This window comes from Phocoena phocoena, chromosome 19 (genome assembly GCF_963924675.1).
Source record: "Phocoena phocoena chromosome 19, mPhoPho1.1, whole genome shotgun sequence".
NCBI classification, from domain to species: Eukaryota; Metazoa; Chordata; class Mammalia; order Artiodactyla; family Phocoenidae; genus Phocoena; species Phocoena phocoena.
Window position 1 is genome coordinate 20,718,301 of NC_089237.1, and position 17,295 is coordinate 20,735,595.

At 51.8% G+C, this 17,295-nt stretch overlaps 1 protein-coding gene and 1 pseudogene across 1 annotated transcript; one reads left to right on the forward strand and one right to left on the reverse strand.

The window, feature by feature from the left end:
- Positions 1–8,564: 8,564 nt before the first annotated feature.
- Positions 8,565–10,952, reverse strand: LRRC3C (leucine rich repeat containing 3C). The gene is made up of 2 exons (XM_065898090.1): positions 10,933–10,952; positions 8,565–9,366 (listed from the first exon to the last, which is right to left on the reverse strand). The coding sequence occupies exons 1-2, from the start codon at positions 10,950–10,952 to the stop codon at positions 8,565–8,567; spliced, it is 822 nt and encodes a 273-aa protein (XP_065754162.1).
- A 54-nt stretch (positions 10,953–11,006) lies between these two features.
- Positions 11,007–13,799, forward strand: LOC136139062 (ribose-5-phosphate isomerase pseudogene; annotated as a pseudogene).
- Positions 13,800–17,295: the final 3,496 nt, after the last annotated feature.

Genomic DNA, 17,295 nt, shown 5'->3' on the forward strand with positions numbered 1-17,295 from the left:
GGCTCCCGGGGGACCGGCTCAGGCCCAGACAGAGCTATGAGGACAGGACAGTGGTGACTAAGACCCTACTTTGCTCCGTCTGCCTTCACATAACTTCACCCAGAGGGTCCCCCCACCCCCAGGCACAGAGGCCCCCTTCTGAGGCTTGGTGTCCTGTGTCTCCCTCAAGTACCCCTCCCCAGGGAAAGAGGATCGGGGCAGGGTCTGGAGTAGGGTGACGGGGGAGCTCAGCTCCTTACAGTATTTTTTGATGGACGTTGAGGACCCTGCAGAGGGGAAAGGAACTCCACGGGTGACTGTGACCAAAGAAGGAGGACTGAGAGCCCTAAAGGAAGAGGCGTCCTCCTGACCGCTGGTGCAGCCCCGGGTGGGTTCAGCCTCATCCTGCCTAGAAGAGCCTGGGGCAGGGGGAGGATGCACTTAAAGGCCCAGGAAACCCGTGGCTGGGATGCCTGTCATCACTGCATCCTGAGAGGCCCCTCTGCATCCCACCCACCACCACCCCAGGGTTTTGAGAAAGGGTTCTGGGCTTGAATTCCTCACTTGACCGGTTTCTTTCCTTTGCTGGAGAAGGGGGATCTTTGTGTCCCTCTCGCCTTCTGAGACTTTGTCCCCCCTTCCCCAGCCCCCATCACATTATGGGATGTGGAGGGAAGAAGAGTCCTTCAGCTTCTCTCACCTTTGGAGGGGAACAGCTTCAGGTTCTGGTCCTTGAACGGGAGGATGTCTGTGAGGGCTCAGAAATGGGGCACTGGCTGTCACTGACTCCCTACTCCTCTTTGCCTTTCCTGGCCAGCTCGCCTCACCACACATACCCACATAGTGTGATCTCCGAGAGGGGAGGAGTGGTGAGAGGTGTATGCTTAGGGAGCTGCACAGAAAGTGTTGGAAGGGCCTGAGGCAGGGGCTGGGGTCATCAGTTGGTTTGGGGAACAGAGCCTAAAGAGGAATGGAAGACCCCCACCGCCCAGATTTCAGCCCTGAGACTGGGGGACCAACCCTGGGCTGTCTGCCTCCCCTCCTCTCCTTCACATTCACCCGGCTTCCATCCAGGGCACCCCCCTGCTCTACCCAGTGACTACTGCTTGGGGTAGGCTGATGGTGGTGTTGGGACTGAGAGAGCCCTGGGGAAAGACAGGTCGTCAAGGGGCAGGTGGTGGTGGGGAAGATGGAAGAGAAATGAAGAGGGGGAACTTGGCAGAGGGAGGTGAGAACTCTGGCAGGGGCTGGAGCTGTGAGGGAAAAGCACCGGCTGGAGTCTCAAAGCCTGGGATTTGCTCACAGATTGCCCACTGAGTAGCTGGTGAGCCAATGGACTTTTCTGAGGTAGTTTCCTAAACATGTGAGATGGGGATTGCAATAGCAAGTAGCCTACCTATCTCATGTGAAATAATAGATGGAAAAATCCTTAGAAAAGAGAAGAGCGGTATTATAAAAGATGAAGACGCCATTATTAGGGGAAATGGATGAGAAGCAGGTATGGACGGGAGAGAGGTACATTAGGATGCCCTAATGATGGGCAAGGATGCAGGGGAGATTCAAGGGCTGTGGGAGGGAAGGAGTGGGGGCAAGCGTGTGTATGGATGGGGTGGGGCATGGAAAGCATCTTGGAGGTTCCCAACTCTGAATCCAGCAGCAGTGAGGAGGGGGATGGAATGGCCCCTCCAGTCTCGCTCCCCTCCTCCAGGGTGGCTTCCCTCAGCATCTCACAGCCTCGGTCACCATGTACAGACAGGTTTTCCCCATGCTCCTGAAGCTTCTTAGCTTCTTGTGCTGCGGGGGTGGAGCTGGCTCTGAGTGGGTGGGGCTCTCTTCCGATCCATGTCCAGCTCCCTTAGTGGCACCCCTAGGTCTACCCTTCCCTCAGCCCATTCCCTTGGAAGGAAGCGTGTGTGTGTGTGTGTGTGTGTGTGTGTGTGTCTCAGAGGGACAGGGGACCTGTGGGTTCTAGTCTTGCTTCTTCCCTGACTCCCTGTGTGACCTTGGACAACTCACCATCCCTCTCTGGGCCTTTTTGTAAAGTGAAGACCCCTGCCATCTCTGATAGCCTGAACCCCTCTGGGTGCGGGCATGCCCCTTGGTGCCAGCCCCCTTGGCTGCCCTGGCATCCTCAACCTGCCTCCCCACCTCACTCAGCAGCTCACCCCTTCTTAGGTTTTCCAGATCATTCACAATGCTGAGGTTTTGGATGTCCATGGAATTTTGACATTTGCTGCTGACTGTGACAGAGATATTCACCAGGAGCCCTACGACTGCAGTCTTGGTGATCTTGGAGTCTTTTCTTGGTTCTCCAGGACAGACACCATGCCATGGTGCTTGTTCCCATACATCCTTTGAGAGAACCTTCCCTGATGGCTTGACTCTGCATGATAAATTGCCCCGACCCCTAAAATGAATGAAAATTGAGTGCTGACTTCAGACATTAGTTTTAGTGTGGGGACTTGAGTTTTTTGTTTGTTTGTTTGTTTGTTTTGCGGTACGCGGACCTCTCACTGTCGTGGCCTCTCCCGTTGTGGAGCACAGGCTCCGGACCCGCAGGCTCAGCGGCCACGGCTCACGGGCCCAGCCGCTCCGCGGCACGTGGGATCCTCCCGGACCGGGGCACGAACCCGCGTCCCCTGCATCGGCAGGCGGACTCTCAACCACTGCGCCACCAGGGAAGCCCTTTTGTTTTTTTTTTAAAACTTCTGAAGGAGGAAGAGCGTAATCGTCATAAGTGCAGAAATGAGTGTTGTGACTGGGAGGAGATAAGCTGGATTTTCCAGGGACCTGAGGCAGGTGTGTGGGTGTGGTGATGATTGTGGGACATTAATCGGGGACAGAGAGACAAGAACAGAGAAGGGCCATGATGTGCTGAATCAGGTGCTGGAGAGCCATCTTCACCCATTCAAAGGGCTGTCGTTTTCCGGGAGAGACTGGGCTGCTCTGCACAGCCTCAGGGCAGATCTTGGTCCCGTGGAGGAAGGAACAAGGAGGCAGCCCTGGTAGAACAAGCATTTTTCCAATAGTCTTTCTGCATTATTTACTTCTGCCCTCATAGGAGGGAAACTTTCTCAAATGCATCACGGGCTCCCTGTCCCTGAAAGTGGACACTCCAAGATTTGACCTTTTTTGCAGGTAACTCAAAGTCAGTGAGATTAATAGTATGCATTTTGCCAACATCCATAGGCCCCTTAGGGGCGGGGAGGATAATTTGTCCACACAGGGTCATTTAGAAGACACTACACGTAAATTGGTGCAGCCACTATGGAAAACAGTATGGAGTTCATCAAAAAACTAAAAATAGAGTTGCCATATGATCCAGCAATCCCACTCCTGGGCATATACCTGAAGAAAACTGTAATTTGAAGAGATACATGAACCCCCATGTTTATTGCAGCACTATTTACAATAGCCAAGACATGGAAACAACCTCAATGTCCATCAATAGATGAATGGATAAAGAAGATGTGGTACATATATACCATGGAATACTACTCAGCCATAAAAAAGAATGAAATGAAATAATGCCATTTGCAGCAACATGGATGGACCTAGAGATTATTGTACTAAGTCAGAAAGAGAAAGACAAATATCATATGATATCACTTATATGTGGAATCTAAAATATGACACAAATGAACTTATCTCCAAAATAAAAACAGACTCACAGACATAGAGAACAGACTTGTGGTTGCCAAGGAGGAGGAGGGGTGGGGGAGAGATGCATCAGGAGTTTGGGATTAGCAGATGCAGACTATTATATATAAAATAGATAAACAACAAGGTCTTACTGTATAGCACAGGAAACTGTATTCAATATCCTGTGATAAACCATAATGGCCAAGAATATGGAAAACAATGTAGGTACTTCCTTGGTGGTCCAGTGGCTAAGACTCCATGCTCCCATTGCAGGGGGCCCGGCTTTGATCCCTGGTCAGCGAACTAGATCCTACATGCCGCAACTAAGAGTTTGCATGCCACAACTAAAGATACTGCATGCTGCAACTAAAAAGATCCCACGTGCCGCAACTAAGACCCGGCACAGCCAAATAAATAAATATTAAAAAACCAAAAAGAATGTATATACATGTATAACTGAATCACTTTGCTGTACACCAGAAACTGTCAAAACATTGTAGGTCAACTGTACTTCAATAAAATAAAATTTAAAAAAGAAGACATTACAGGGCCCTACTGCATTGCTTTTTGAGTTCTTAAAAATACCTTTAGTAAGGTCTCTCCCTGCTGTTAGGCTGTTGATACTCCCTGCTATTATTCTATCTGTAGAGAACTTTTTTCCTACTTCAAATATACTGCTTCTAACCTGTTGTATCAAGGAAGCCATAGTTCTAAAATTATTAGAACTCTATGTAAAATAAGATTTTAAAACATAGGCAAAATAAATGGGTTCTGAGTGAGTGCTCCTGTGAACAAAGTATCTGAACCTTTGCTTTAGATGCCCCTTCTGGGCTCACGTGGCCCCTGCGCCCACCTCTGTCGCCCGGGCTGTCATCACTAACTGTCAGGTCTTCCAAGGATGGGCACCACAATTTCCTTATCTTTGAATCTGCAGCACCTGGTATGTAGTAGTAACTCAATAAATGTTTGTTGAACGAGCCAGTGGACTTCTGGTGGCATGTGCTTTGGCAGCTAAGATGCCTTGCTCTGTCTGCTTGGTTTTCTGCCTTCCTGGTTTGGGAAATCATGCCTTACAGGCAACCGAGGTTGCTGATAACAGGACCCCAGAGAAACGAGGGGAAACTGTTTCTGGTTGGAACTCCCCATAATCTAATGGGGGAGGTACTTGGAAGAAGCTGCCTGGGTTGTCCTGGTTTTGATACTGACACCCCTCATTCAGGGTTGCACTCGGAATGTCTGCACAGGAGCCCAGGACAAGAAGGGTGGGGCACTAACGGCCTCCCTTAGCTCCCTTGTACTCGGTTTGTTCTCTCTCCACTTCCTTTAGTAGATAACTAGGCTTTGTACGTGCTTCAGTCTCTGTGTCTGGGGGATGTCTTGGTCTCACCAGCATCAGAGCTCCCCAAAGAGAAAGGACCCTATTTCTTCCATTAGTCTGGGGGTTCCCTGAGAGATAGGGTCATAGCTCTCCTCCTCAGACTGGGGCTCCCTGAGGGCAGCATCTGCTTTCTCTGCTGCTCCAGAAGCTGGTGGTGGAAGGGCTGAGTGAGGGACTCTCCTCTCCTCCCACCTCCACCCGCAGACCACCGGCTCCAGGGTGCTGCCCATGGATGACAAGCTGGGATCTGCCTTCCTGGGTTCTTGCATCAGAGCTGGACCAGGCATGTAGCTGGGCTCTCTTGGTAGCTGGCAGCCTGTTTTTGTTTTTTTTTTTGGCTGTGTTGGGTCTTCGTTGCTGCGCACGGGCTTTCTCTAGTTGTGGCGAGCGGGGGCTTCGTTGCGGTGCGCGGGCTTCTCATTGCAGTGGCTTCTCTCGTGGCGGAGCACGGGCTCTAGGCGCACGGGCTTCAGTAATTGTAGCACGCGGGCTCAGTAGTTGTGGCTCACAGGCTCTAGAGCACAGGCTCAGTAGTTGTGGCGCACGGGCTTAGCTGCTCCGCGGCATGTGGGATCTTCCTGGACCAGGGCTTGAACCCGTGTCTCCTGCATCGGCAGGCGGATTCTTACCCACTGCTCCACCAGGGAAGCAGCTTTGTTCCTGGCTCCAGCACATCCCGATGGGAGAGGTTGGTCTTGACCTAATGTGTCCCCCTTTCCTCTGTACCAGGCAGAATGTCCAGAAGCAGGCAACCAAAACGAGGCCATCCAGCTGCCTTGCCAGGGCCCACGTGGCGTCTCGGAACACTGGTTCTATGATCACTGGTCTCCGGCAGAGATAAGGATGGGGCTGAAACCACTTATGCCACCCCTTCCTGCCTGCCCAGAGGACAAGCACAACCCAGAGGCCAGGGTGCTGATGGTAGGGAACCCTGAACAGTTACAGTTCAGTAACTGTTGTCCTAGCAGGAGCTTCTCTGAGGCTGTGGGGGCCCCACTTTGCCCAGTCTCCTGTGATGGGCTGAGCTGAAGTTACTGCGTTGGACACCCCCCTCACACCAAGTTCTGACTCAGAGACCCCAACTGGCTCGGGTGAAGAGGTCTCTCCCTGGGGAGGAGAGCCGGTGAAGCACCTGTCTGCCACCTCCCTACCCTGACCCCCCATATTCTGCCCCACTTGTCCTCCCTCTCCTTTCCCTCCTGTCCTAGCTCCAGAGAGGGAAAGAAATTTGAGCCAGAGGGGAGCCATAATGATAACTGGTGGGACGTTTATTATCCAGGGCTCCAGGACCCCTCCTGATCTGGGCTCCAAGCAAAGCTTCCCTCCCTGGATCCTTTCCCATCCTGAACTTACCTCTGAGCATTGGGGTTAGGGGTGACGGTAGGGGAACCCACTCTCTGCAGACCTTAAAGATGCTATCTCCGCTGCTCAGGATGACAGGAAGTTGAATGAGCCTCCAGGAATGGGCATCAACGATAGGGACACGGTGCCCCACCCGACCCCCACTCTCCCACCCCCGTGGGTCTCCACAATCTATTTCCCAGAACCTAGGGAGATGAGTCCCAGCCCGATTCCAGAAGGGGGTGGATGAGCAGAGTGGGACAGATTCTGAGAGTGGCAGGGGAGGGAGTGACGGAGGGTTTGATAGGGATGGGGCCAGGATTCTAAGGCCCAGGCCAGGATGTGGCTGGGTGGACGGTCAAAGGTACAGCCTGAAACTTCCCACATCCAAATTCTTTCCTCCATCCCTGAGCACCTCTGGAAATGAAGAGGGAGGCCCATGAGAAAAGAAGATGGGGGGCTGTCCCATGTTCTTCTGAGATGAGTCAAGTTGAGGTTTCCTGGATGAGGTGAGGAGGCTCAGCGTTGGAGTGGTGGGAAGAGCCTCAGGGATCGAGAGAGGAGGGGGCAGGGCTGGAAAGGAGACAGGGAAGTCAGAGGGACGAGGGGAGGTGACTGGATTCCTCTTTGCCACTCCTTGAGTGGCCTCCTAGTCTGCCCCAGGCTCTGCCGTAAGTTGGGTGGAACCCTGGTTCAGTGGTTCTTATCTTCAGTTTCTACTACGGGTTCCAAGAGCTTTCCCAAAGTGGGCAAGGGACCGGGAGTGTTGGCCCCTTTGGGTCCCTTGAAAAGCCTATTTGGTGATAGGGATGTCTCATATGGCCCCCTCCTTCAGCCAACCTGGTCTCTGCCCTCCCCCTCTGCCCAGGAATTCTTTTACTAACGTTGGGCACATCTAGTTTCTCCCTACCCCTTGCTCAGACTCCTGCTGAGAGAAGGGACAGACAGTTAAGAGAGTACCGGCTCCCTCTTCCTTTGCTTCCTGTGCACCCCGAGCAGGCTGGAGACTGATGCCTGGGCTTTGGCCCCCTTCCCTCCTCCCTTGTTGTCCTCCCTCCATGTCCCCTTCCATTCCCCATCCTTCTTCCATTCCATCATCATTAATGCATAGGCCCTGGCATGCCTGGCAGACAGGCTCTGGTGTCAGGAGCTGGGAGGTAGCATGGGAGAAAGGAGCTGGCACCCAGCCCAGTGGGAGCACCTGCACCAAAGGGGTGGTGGAGGTAGCAGAGAAGGTCTCAACACCCTCCCACTCTTCACTGCGGGGCCACATGTGTTCAACAAACTGAATGATAAGAAAAAGATCGGGGCATTAATAAAGGGGCTTTATTGTATTGTCCAGTGATGTTCTGGGGATGGGAAACCTCCCCACCTCCCTTCCAGCTCTCTAGTGACCCATCCCCAGCTCAGGCAGCGCAGAAAGTTCTTCTCCCCCAAGGGAAATGGTTCAGGAAGCCCTTCTGGGTAAAAAGGAGAGAGCAGAGAGATAGGGAATCTCTGGAAAAGGAAGCAGGGAACTCTAAGCCAGGGGGTCACAATAGAAGGTACAGGGAGAAGAGCCTGGGGCCGTGAGAGAGGCAAGAAGCATGGGGCAGGGGGCGGGGAGGGGAGCTTTTCGGCAGAGGCTGCGGGAGAAGAGAGGAAGAGCCCATGGGGTCCTTTCTGACCTCACTGCCAGCTTGGTCCCGCCATCCCCTTGCCCCTCTATGCGTCCTCTTCTCCAGCCCCCAGATATGTCCTGCCGCTGCTCAGACATTCGAAGTTGTTTTACATCTTCTTCGTCTTGGTCCACCATCTTTCAGCTGGGGCCTCCCTCTTCTGCCCAAAACCCCCCTCATTCTTGCAGAGTCATTTCAAACATCCATAGCGCAGGCTTTGAGATCACCTCCACCACGCTCTCAAGCTGCCTGCTCCTACCTCCAAGTTGGCATACGTGACCATCTACCATCGTTCTCTGTTCTGGGGTCCCCCCATAACTGTAGACTCAGAAGCTCTGAGTCTGAGTCTAGCACAACCCAGACCCAGAGTCGGCATCAAAACTCCCAGGCACCAAAGATGGTGCTGGTGGAGTGAGAGAGATCAGGTGTTTCGGGGAGACAGAGGAGGAAGGAGGTGGAATTGGGGGGTGGGAAGGGGCTGCAGAGGAGGCAGAAGGGGTGGGAGGAGAGGAGAGGGCATAGGAGCAGGCGTGTGGGGTGCAGGGTCGGAAGAGTAGCCCTGGTCATCAGACCATGGTGCTGAGGGTAGAGGAGTCCTCAGAGTGCACAGGCAGCGCGGGGGCCCGCTTGAGGGGACGTCGGGTCCCATCCCGGTTCTCCCACACGTACTGGGCCAGATAAGCCACCACCAGCACCAGCCAGCCCCCCATGGTGACCAGCAGGGCCACGTCGGTGCTGTGCCGGGCCCCACCCCGCCCCGTCCCACACAGCTCTTCCTCCTCGACCAGCGGCAGGAACTCCTGCCCCACGAGGTCTGATCGGGCTCCCGGGCCACAGACGATGCCCGTCTCAGTGCCTGGTGCCAGCCTCACCCGCTGAAGCACCTCCCGCAGGGCACAGTCGCAGCGCCACGGGTTGGCAGACAGATTCACTTGGATCTGCAGCCCCACAAAGGCCTCCACGGGCACCGAGGCCAGCTGGTTGGCAGAGAGGTCGAGGTGGCGCAGCGTGCCCGCCAGGCCCTGGAAAGCGGCCCCTGAGACATGGGCAAGGACATTATGGGATAGATCCAGCTCCTCCAGGACAGGCAGGTGCTGGAAGGCCCCAGCCGGCACGGATGCCAGCTGGTTGGCATCCAGGTAGAGCTTGCGGGTGTCGTTAGGGATGCCGGTGGGCACAGCCCTCAGGTCTGCCTGGCTGCAGCGGAATGTCCGCTCCCCAGCTTCTTCTGCCACGTAGCAGCCCTGGGGAGCCAGCCGGGGGCTGGGCACAGTCCCCCCTGTGCCTATCACCAGCAGCAGGGACAGGAGGTGACCAGCTGGTGGGAGCATGGCCACAGATTGGCATAGTCCTGGAGTGAAGTAGGATCTGGGGAAGAAAAAGCCCCGTAAATGAAGAATGAATCCAGAGAATTCCATTCCCACGGCCAGCATTCTCTTCCTGAAGTCCCCCTGTGGATTCCTTTTGGGCCGAGGCCTCTCCTTTGGGAGCTCTCTCAGGCCTGGGTGGCTTTTTTGCTTCTTTGGGGTCCAAGACTCCTTATTGAGCCCTTTGGGTAGAGGGTCCCCTGGGCCTGAGACTCTTCTAGGGTCTCTTTGATTCTGGAAGGCTAATCTATGAAGTCTCTTGGTCCAAAGCCCTACTGGTCATTCTGGGTCTGGGGGCTTCTCAGTGTCTGCTTCTGCTCATGTATTGATTTCCTTCATTGGAATACAGGCTTTTCCTGCCAGCCTACCTGGATGGCTGCCAGATGGGCCAGGTAGGCCCCAGAGAGCCCGATCAGCAACAGGGCTTTGCAGCATCCAGCTAGGCTAGGTGATTCAGGCCCCAGCTTCCATACCCGTTCACCCTTTCTCCTGGAACGTCTGCCCCTCTGCCCGTCCCGGCTTTGTCCTCTCCGCCCCACTCTTCCTCCCTGTCCTCTCCTTCCTCCTCCCAGCCTCTCACCCCTGTTGGTGGGAGAGCCTTCTCCTGCGCTGCCGTCTCCCCGGAAGTAGCCTCCCTGCTGCTCAGCTCTGGAGACCCGGTTCCTCCTCCAGAAGCCTTGCTCGCTCGCTTGTAGCTGCTGGAAGTTGGGGGCTGGGGCCCAAGAGTGTTGGGTTTCCTGGCATATGACTCCAGGCCCCAGGTGTCGGATACCTGAGCCATGGCCTGGCCAGGCGATGCCAAGAGAGGGCAGATCCCGGACCCTGATGAGCTCTGCCTTGGGAAGACTGGGCCCCAATTCCATTCCCTGCCTCAGGCTCCCCTTCCAAGGCCTTGACATGCTATCCTCCATCCTTCCTCTCCCAGCCGGGGCTAAAACTCTGCCTCTTAGAACCTCTGCCCTCTGCCCAGAGCCTGGCTGAGCAGAGGGATCCCTGCTTGGCAGGCTTGGGGGGCAGAACTGGGGTGGGCCCCCTCTCACATCCACTGTCTCCTGAACTCATCTCCCTTCAGCTCCATACCTCCCTTCTGCCCTCCTACAGTGCACCGTCTCCCATGGTGAACAAACTTTCCTCAGCCTTTTCCTTGGAAAACTTGTCTCTCTCTCTGCAGAGGACCTCATCTCCTGGCTCCTCGCAGGGTACCCGACCTCCTTGCCTGGCAGGGGGCACTGCGTTAGTTCTCTGCACTGTTGGTAGACTGCCCCTCAAGGAGTTGGAAGGGGTTCTTCAAGGTTTCTGAAGTCCAGTACAGTCATCTACAAGTTTTCATGCTGATTTTCTGTTCTGGATTGGAGCTGACTCAGATTCTCTTAGTTTGCTGGGGCCTTGAGCTCCCAAGTTGGTACTGTTAACTCTCCTTCAGGCCCGGGAGCCAAGGAGGGCTTGTACGACTTATTCCCCAGGGTCTTTTGATCCCTACCATCACGTGCATCCATGCCACCCCATCACACCACCCTTTTCCAATGTAAGGGAAGGGAACAGAAAACTGGGTGTCACAGAGATTTGCACAAAGGAGACTGAGGTCATACGCTGTGGAGACCTTTCTGAGAAGGAAAACCTTGCTGGATTTTGTAAGAGACTATGGGTGACCAGGATCCGACAACAGAAGTGAGGGCCCAGTGCAAAATGAAAATGTGGGGCTCCTTTATTCAGAACTGTTAAGAATTTCAAGACAGCAACAACAGCACATCGTAAAACCGGGTGCAGGGCCCTTCTGAATGCAGGGCGTGAGGCCCTGTGGGACTGCACAGGTCGCAGGCCGCTGAAGCTGGCCCTGTAGGTGACCTTTGGACGAGCAATTTCAGACGCGTGATGGAAGCCAGAATCAGAGGGTAGGATACTAGATGATGTTATCTGTGGGCATGTATTTACCACTGACTCATTCTGGTGACATCAACAGGGTCACTTCTCAGACCCCCATTTGTCCAAGGAATCAGATAAGACACACTTTTTACATCTGGGCAGAAGTGAACATTTTGTCTGTGGTTTCTTGTTAGTTAGGCCAGGGACTCTGCCACTGAATACTTGGGAGTCCATTTTGGGATTGGGCCTGAAAGCAGAAGAGGAAGCACACGGAAGCCTACCCCTCCCACTGCTCTCGCGTCACACTGGGCAGGGGCTTTAACTAAGGCACAAGAGGTGAGTTATCTCCTTCTCCGACTAGGCCAGCTACGAGGAAAGGGTGGGACTGGGGTTTCCAGCACAGCAGCTGCTGGAGAAGTAGGAAGTCTGCTCACCTAGGAAGGTCCAGCTGGCTCATGGACGTGGTACACTGAGGGTGGTTCAGTGCAGTGCTCAGTAGAGAAGGGAGAACAGAGAGGAGGGAGGAACCACACTCAGGACGGTGCACAGTGCAGACTGGGGGTTGACAAGGTCGGAGCAGAAGTTCTTCCCTGCCATTCATTCATTCATCCATTCGTTCAGTGAGGGTTTCCTGTGAGCCCCATGTTATAAGTGGTACCGTGCTCAAGATTCAGCCCCTGTTCTGAGGGTCTCAGATGGCTGTGGTTAACCCAGTGGTTCACCCAGTCTGCACATGAGAATCACTTGGGGGAGCTTCTGAAATTAGTTATGCTTGGGTTTACCTGGACCAACTTAGTTAAAATCTCTGTGGGTGGGGTCTAGGCCCTGGTGCATTTTAAAAAGCTCCCCAGGTATTTCTAACGTGCAGCCTACGTTAAGAACTGCCGGTCTAGACAAGTACTGTTGGCGGGGACACTAACAGCATCTGCCTGGCCCCCTCTGTCACGTCCAAGGCTGAGGAGGCCGAGAAGCTGGCAGGCCGTGCAGCGGTGGAGAACCACGTGAGGAATAACCAAGTGCTGGGAATTGGGAATGGTTCTACTGTTGTCCACGCTGTGCAGTACATAGCTGGAAGGGTGAAACAAGAGAATCTGAACCCCGTCTGTATTCCCACTTCCTTCCAGGCCCGTCAGCTCATCCTGCAGTATGGCTGAACTCTCGGTGACCTGGACCGACACCCAGAGACTGACCTCACCATGGATGGTGCTGATGAAGTAGATGTTGATCTCAATCTCATCAAGGGCAGTAGAGGCTGCCTGACTCAGGAGAAAATTGTGGCTGGCAATGCCAGTTGCTTCATCGTGCTCACCAATTTCAGGAAAGATTCAAAGAACCTCAGGGAATCAGTAGCACAAGGGGAACCCCCATCAAGGTCATCCCGATGGCCTATGTCCCAGTGAGCCGAGCTGTGACCCAGAAGTTTGGGGGCGTGATTGAACTTCGAATGGCCATCAACAAGGCAGATCCCTTGGTGATGGATAACAGTGAGTCCCCTGTTATCCATAGGAACAGAACTCATATGGATGAGTTCCGTTCTGAGAACGCATTCATATGTCCAATTTGTTCATAAGTCCAACAAAGTTAGCCTAGGTACCAATTAACACAATCGGCTGTATAGTACTGTACTGTAATAGGTTTATAGTACTTTCATACAAATAATACATAAGAAACAAACACAAAAATTAAAACGTTTTTAATCTTACAGTACAGGACCTTGAAAAGTACAGCGGTACAGCACAACAGCTGGCATACAGGGGCTGCATCGAGTGAACAGGCAAGGAGAGTTACTGACTGGAGGAGGGAGAGGAGGTGGGAGACGGTAGAGCTGAAGGATCGTCAACAATAGGAGACGGAGGGCAAGCTGCAATTCCACTCATGCCTGATGTCGATGGCACAGGTTCTGATTCCTTGCTGGATTCAATTCTATCTACCCTCTTGAAAAAATGATCCAGTGATGTCTGGGTAGTAGCTCTTTTTCTCTCATCATAGATGACATGGTAGCACTGGATTGCATCCTGAACGGCAGCTGCAACCTTCGTGAACCTTCCTACGTTCGGGTCCCGTGCTTCAAAACTAACAGTGCCTCCTCAAATAAAAAAAAAACCCCTTGCCATTTCTTGCATCCCGACTCTCTTCGGTTCTTTAGGTACTTCTTCCTCTTGTCTCTCTTTGTCCTTTCTCTGGGCCTCCAATTCCACCAGGTCTTCGTGAGTGAGCTCCTCATGTTGCATAGCAACAGTGCTGTACAGTAAAGTACGCAAAAGCACAGAGGATGCACGCACGTGACAATGTGCGCCAGACACGTGAACCAGCTTGTGTGACTGGACACGTGAACGCACGTTCGCATCTTTGAAAGTTCGCAACTTGAAGGTTCGTATGTAGGGCACTTACAGTAATGGGAATTTTATCCTGGACTGGAAGTTTGACGGGGTCCACAAGTGGAGTGAAGGGAACACAGCTATCAAAATGATCCCAGGTGTGGTGGACACGGGCCTGTTCATCAGCATGGCGGAGAGAGTCTACTTTGGGAAGCAGGACGGCTCGGTGAACATGAGGGAGAAGCCTTTCTAAAGTGGCCCTGCAAGAGCGGAGTGTGTTCCCCTCACGTCCCCAGGCCACCGCCGAGGCGGACATGCCTCTCCAGGAGCCTTTGCCTTAAAGTATCTGTGCCATGTAGACAGCTTGGCAGGGTGGGGGGTTGAGGGTTAAATCCTGTCCTCTGAGTTATTGTTATTAAATGTCTTTTTTAAAAAGAGAAATACAAACATATATATTTTTGCTGTTAAAAATACTCAGTTTTTTTATAAAGTAGAACTTGATTTCATGTTGTATATGGACCATTTACCAAAAGAAAGGAGGACTGTCTTTTAAACTTTTAACTTGAGGCTGCTGGTTAAGCTTCTGAATACTGGGTTTGCTGAGACATGTAAATCAAACTTTTCTTTAAACTGGTGAAATGAAGGGCGCAGCCAGCAGTGATTCCCTGATGCCTTACTGGAAACACTGGATTTGTTTACTTTTCTGCCACACTTCTGTTTTCAGTTTTTGTTGCGATTACACACAACATGTTTTAAGATGTGAATTCCAAAAGTCTGGTGAGTGTAGTGGCGTGGCACTCGTGACGCAGAGTATGTAAACTATCGAGGGAAAATGTGGGAGCTCTTTTGCTGAGATGAGGGGGTTCGTTCAGACCCCTCTTGTTGGAAGCCATTGGCCAGGAATACTTGCCACTGCTGCCAACCTACTGCTGTGAGCAGCCTTTCAAAGACTGTGTTTTTGTTGCTAATATGTTTTTCGTTCCCTTACTACTCAGCCATAGAAAGGAACGAAGTTGGGTCATTTGTAGCGATGTGGATGAATCTAGAGTCTGTCATACAGAGTGCAGTAAGTCAGAAAGAGAAAAACAAATATCGTCTATTAACGCATAGATGTGGAACCTAGAAAAATGGTACCAATGAACCTATTTGCGGGGCAGGAAAAGAGATGCAGATGTAGAGAACGGACTTGTGGACACAGGGGGTGATGGTGAGGGTGGGACGAATTGAGGGAGTAGCATTGACATATATACACTACCATGTGTAAAATAGATAGCTAGTGGGAAACTGCTGTATAGCACAGGGAGCTCAGCTTGGTGCTCTGCGATGACCTAGAGGTGTGGGATGGGAGGAGGGAGGTCCAAGAGGGAGGGGATATATATATAGCTGATTCACTTTGTTCTACAGCAGAATCTAACACAACATTGTAAAGCAATTATACTCCAATAAAAAAATAAAATATTTTTTTGTTAGTTGCATGGCATCAGAAGTTGTTACCTCTTTATGTTGTTTGAGGGCTGAAATAAAACAGTGTGGTGCCATTTTGAAAGAATAAAAAAAAAAAGAACTGCCAGTCTAGAGGGAGACATGGACGTGTGGACACACGTCTGCACAGTGCCTTTAATGTGATGTCTGCCAGAACCAACGTGTGAAGCCCAGAGCTATGAAGCCCAGAGAGAGGTTAAGTCACTGTGGCAGAATCTGCTGGTGTTGTCGGGGGAGGGGGGGGCGACATTTTAACCTCTACCCAATTAGGGCTTTTCAGGTGGGCTTGGGAATTAAAGTATCATAAAATAGGTGAACAGTAGAAAAGTGTACACATTTATATGTCTTGGAGGGGGAGGGATAAATTGGGGATTTGGGATTAACAGATATACATTACTATATACAAAAAAGATAAACAACAAGGTCCTACCGTAAAGTCCTACTGTGTGTGTAACTGATTCACTTTGCTGTGCACCTGGAACACTGTAAATCAACTTGACTTCAATGGGACTTCCCTGGTGGTCCAGTGGTTAGGACTCTGTGTTTCCACTGCAGGGGGGCCCGGGTTCGATCCCTGGTCGGGGAACTAAGATCCTGCAAGGTGTGTGGTGCAGCCCCCCCCCAAAATAAATCAACTATACTTCAATTAAAACATTTAAAAAAAATTTATATTAATGACACGGGAGCCCTCATAAGGAAATGAAGACCTAGGGAAGTGGTAAAACATTAATACTTTTATACTAGGTTGAATAAAGAGCAGTGATTATAGCGAAGTGACTAAAATATACAGGGAGCTTAAAGGAAGGGAAAAACTATTTTAACAAGACCTGTTTGTACAGAATTCTCTTGGCTTTGATTCTCCATTGAAAAATGTTTCTTTTCTCCCCATACGGGGAGGGCATCTTTCACATGGGGGTTTGGTCTCCTGTTTTCTGGAAGAAAAGGGGAGATTAGAATGCTCTTCTTGCATCTGCTCAAAATAATCCTTAAGCCTAAGTGGCATATTTTGAGGTGGTGTATTTTTTTTTTTATAAATTTATTTTATTTTTGGCTGTGTTGGGTCTTCGTTGCTGCACGTGGGCTTTTCTCTAGTTACGGCGATCGGGGGCTACTCTTTGTTGCTGCGCGTGGGCTTCTCACTGCAGTGGCTTCTCTTGTTGTGGAGCACGGGCTCTAGGTGCGTGGGCTTGCAGTAGTTGTAGCGCACGGGTTTAGTTGCTCCGCGGGGTATGGGATCTTCCCCGACCACGGCTCGAACCCGTGTCCCCTGCATTGGCAGGCGGCTTCTTAACCACTGCACCGCCAGGGAAGCCCCTGGGGTGGTGTATTCTGCCACCCTTCAGTATCCATTCTCAAGCTCCTTCCTTGATAACACACACTGTTTTGGGAGTAGCAATGTGCTCCGTCCCTCATGACAGAGCTGATTGATTGGTCCTCTCAGTTTGTCAGAAATCTCGTCCACTTTCCCAGACACCTTGGCAGCTGGGCGTGGTCCACTGTGATCAATGACGTCTAAACAGAAGTCTGTTAAAGGGGTTTCTAGGACAGTCTTTGATTGGCTCATAAAAGAGGGTGGTTTGGGCCCTCCCCTTCTCCGTACAGCTTTCTTCAGGCTTTGAACATGAAGGGTCAGCTACAGTCTTTTGTGACCTTGAGGCAGCAAAGCCGAAAGGAAAGGTGAAGCGTATCACTGAGACATTGGCCTGGATATTGCTGGGCTGCTCAGCCGACACAGGCAGCTGCCCACCTCTGGACTCACTATGTGAGAAAAACAATCTCCTGCTTCTTTCAGTGCTTCTCAACTTGGCTGCGCATTCGAATACGGGAGGTTTTGAAAATTACGGATGCCTGGGTCCGCCTCAGAGATTCTGATTAATTTGATGTGGCATGTGTACAGTGATGGGACTTTTTAAAGATCCTTAAGAGATTCTGATGGCAACCTAGGGTCACAAAAATTCCTTTGCTTGGGTTTTCTGTTGCTTTTAACTGAGAGCATTCCTACCTGATACACTAACTTTTCCAGGATGTTAGGGACGGCTTTACCAAGGAGTAGCATTTGAGCTGGGTCTTTAAGGCTCGGTTCATCAGATGAAGGAGCAGAGTATGTGCAGGGTCAAGGGAGCGTGAGAAGGCTTGGCTTCTCCTAGACAGTAGAGCAGAAGGGGTGGTGTCAAAGGCTGCAGTTAGAGTGGGAAGGGACCAGGTCCTTGTGGCCTTATACACCATGTAAGATTTAGGACTTGGTTCTATGGCTGATGGATTGACAG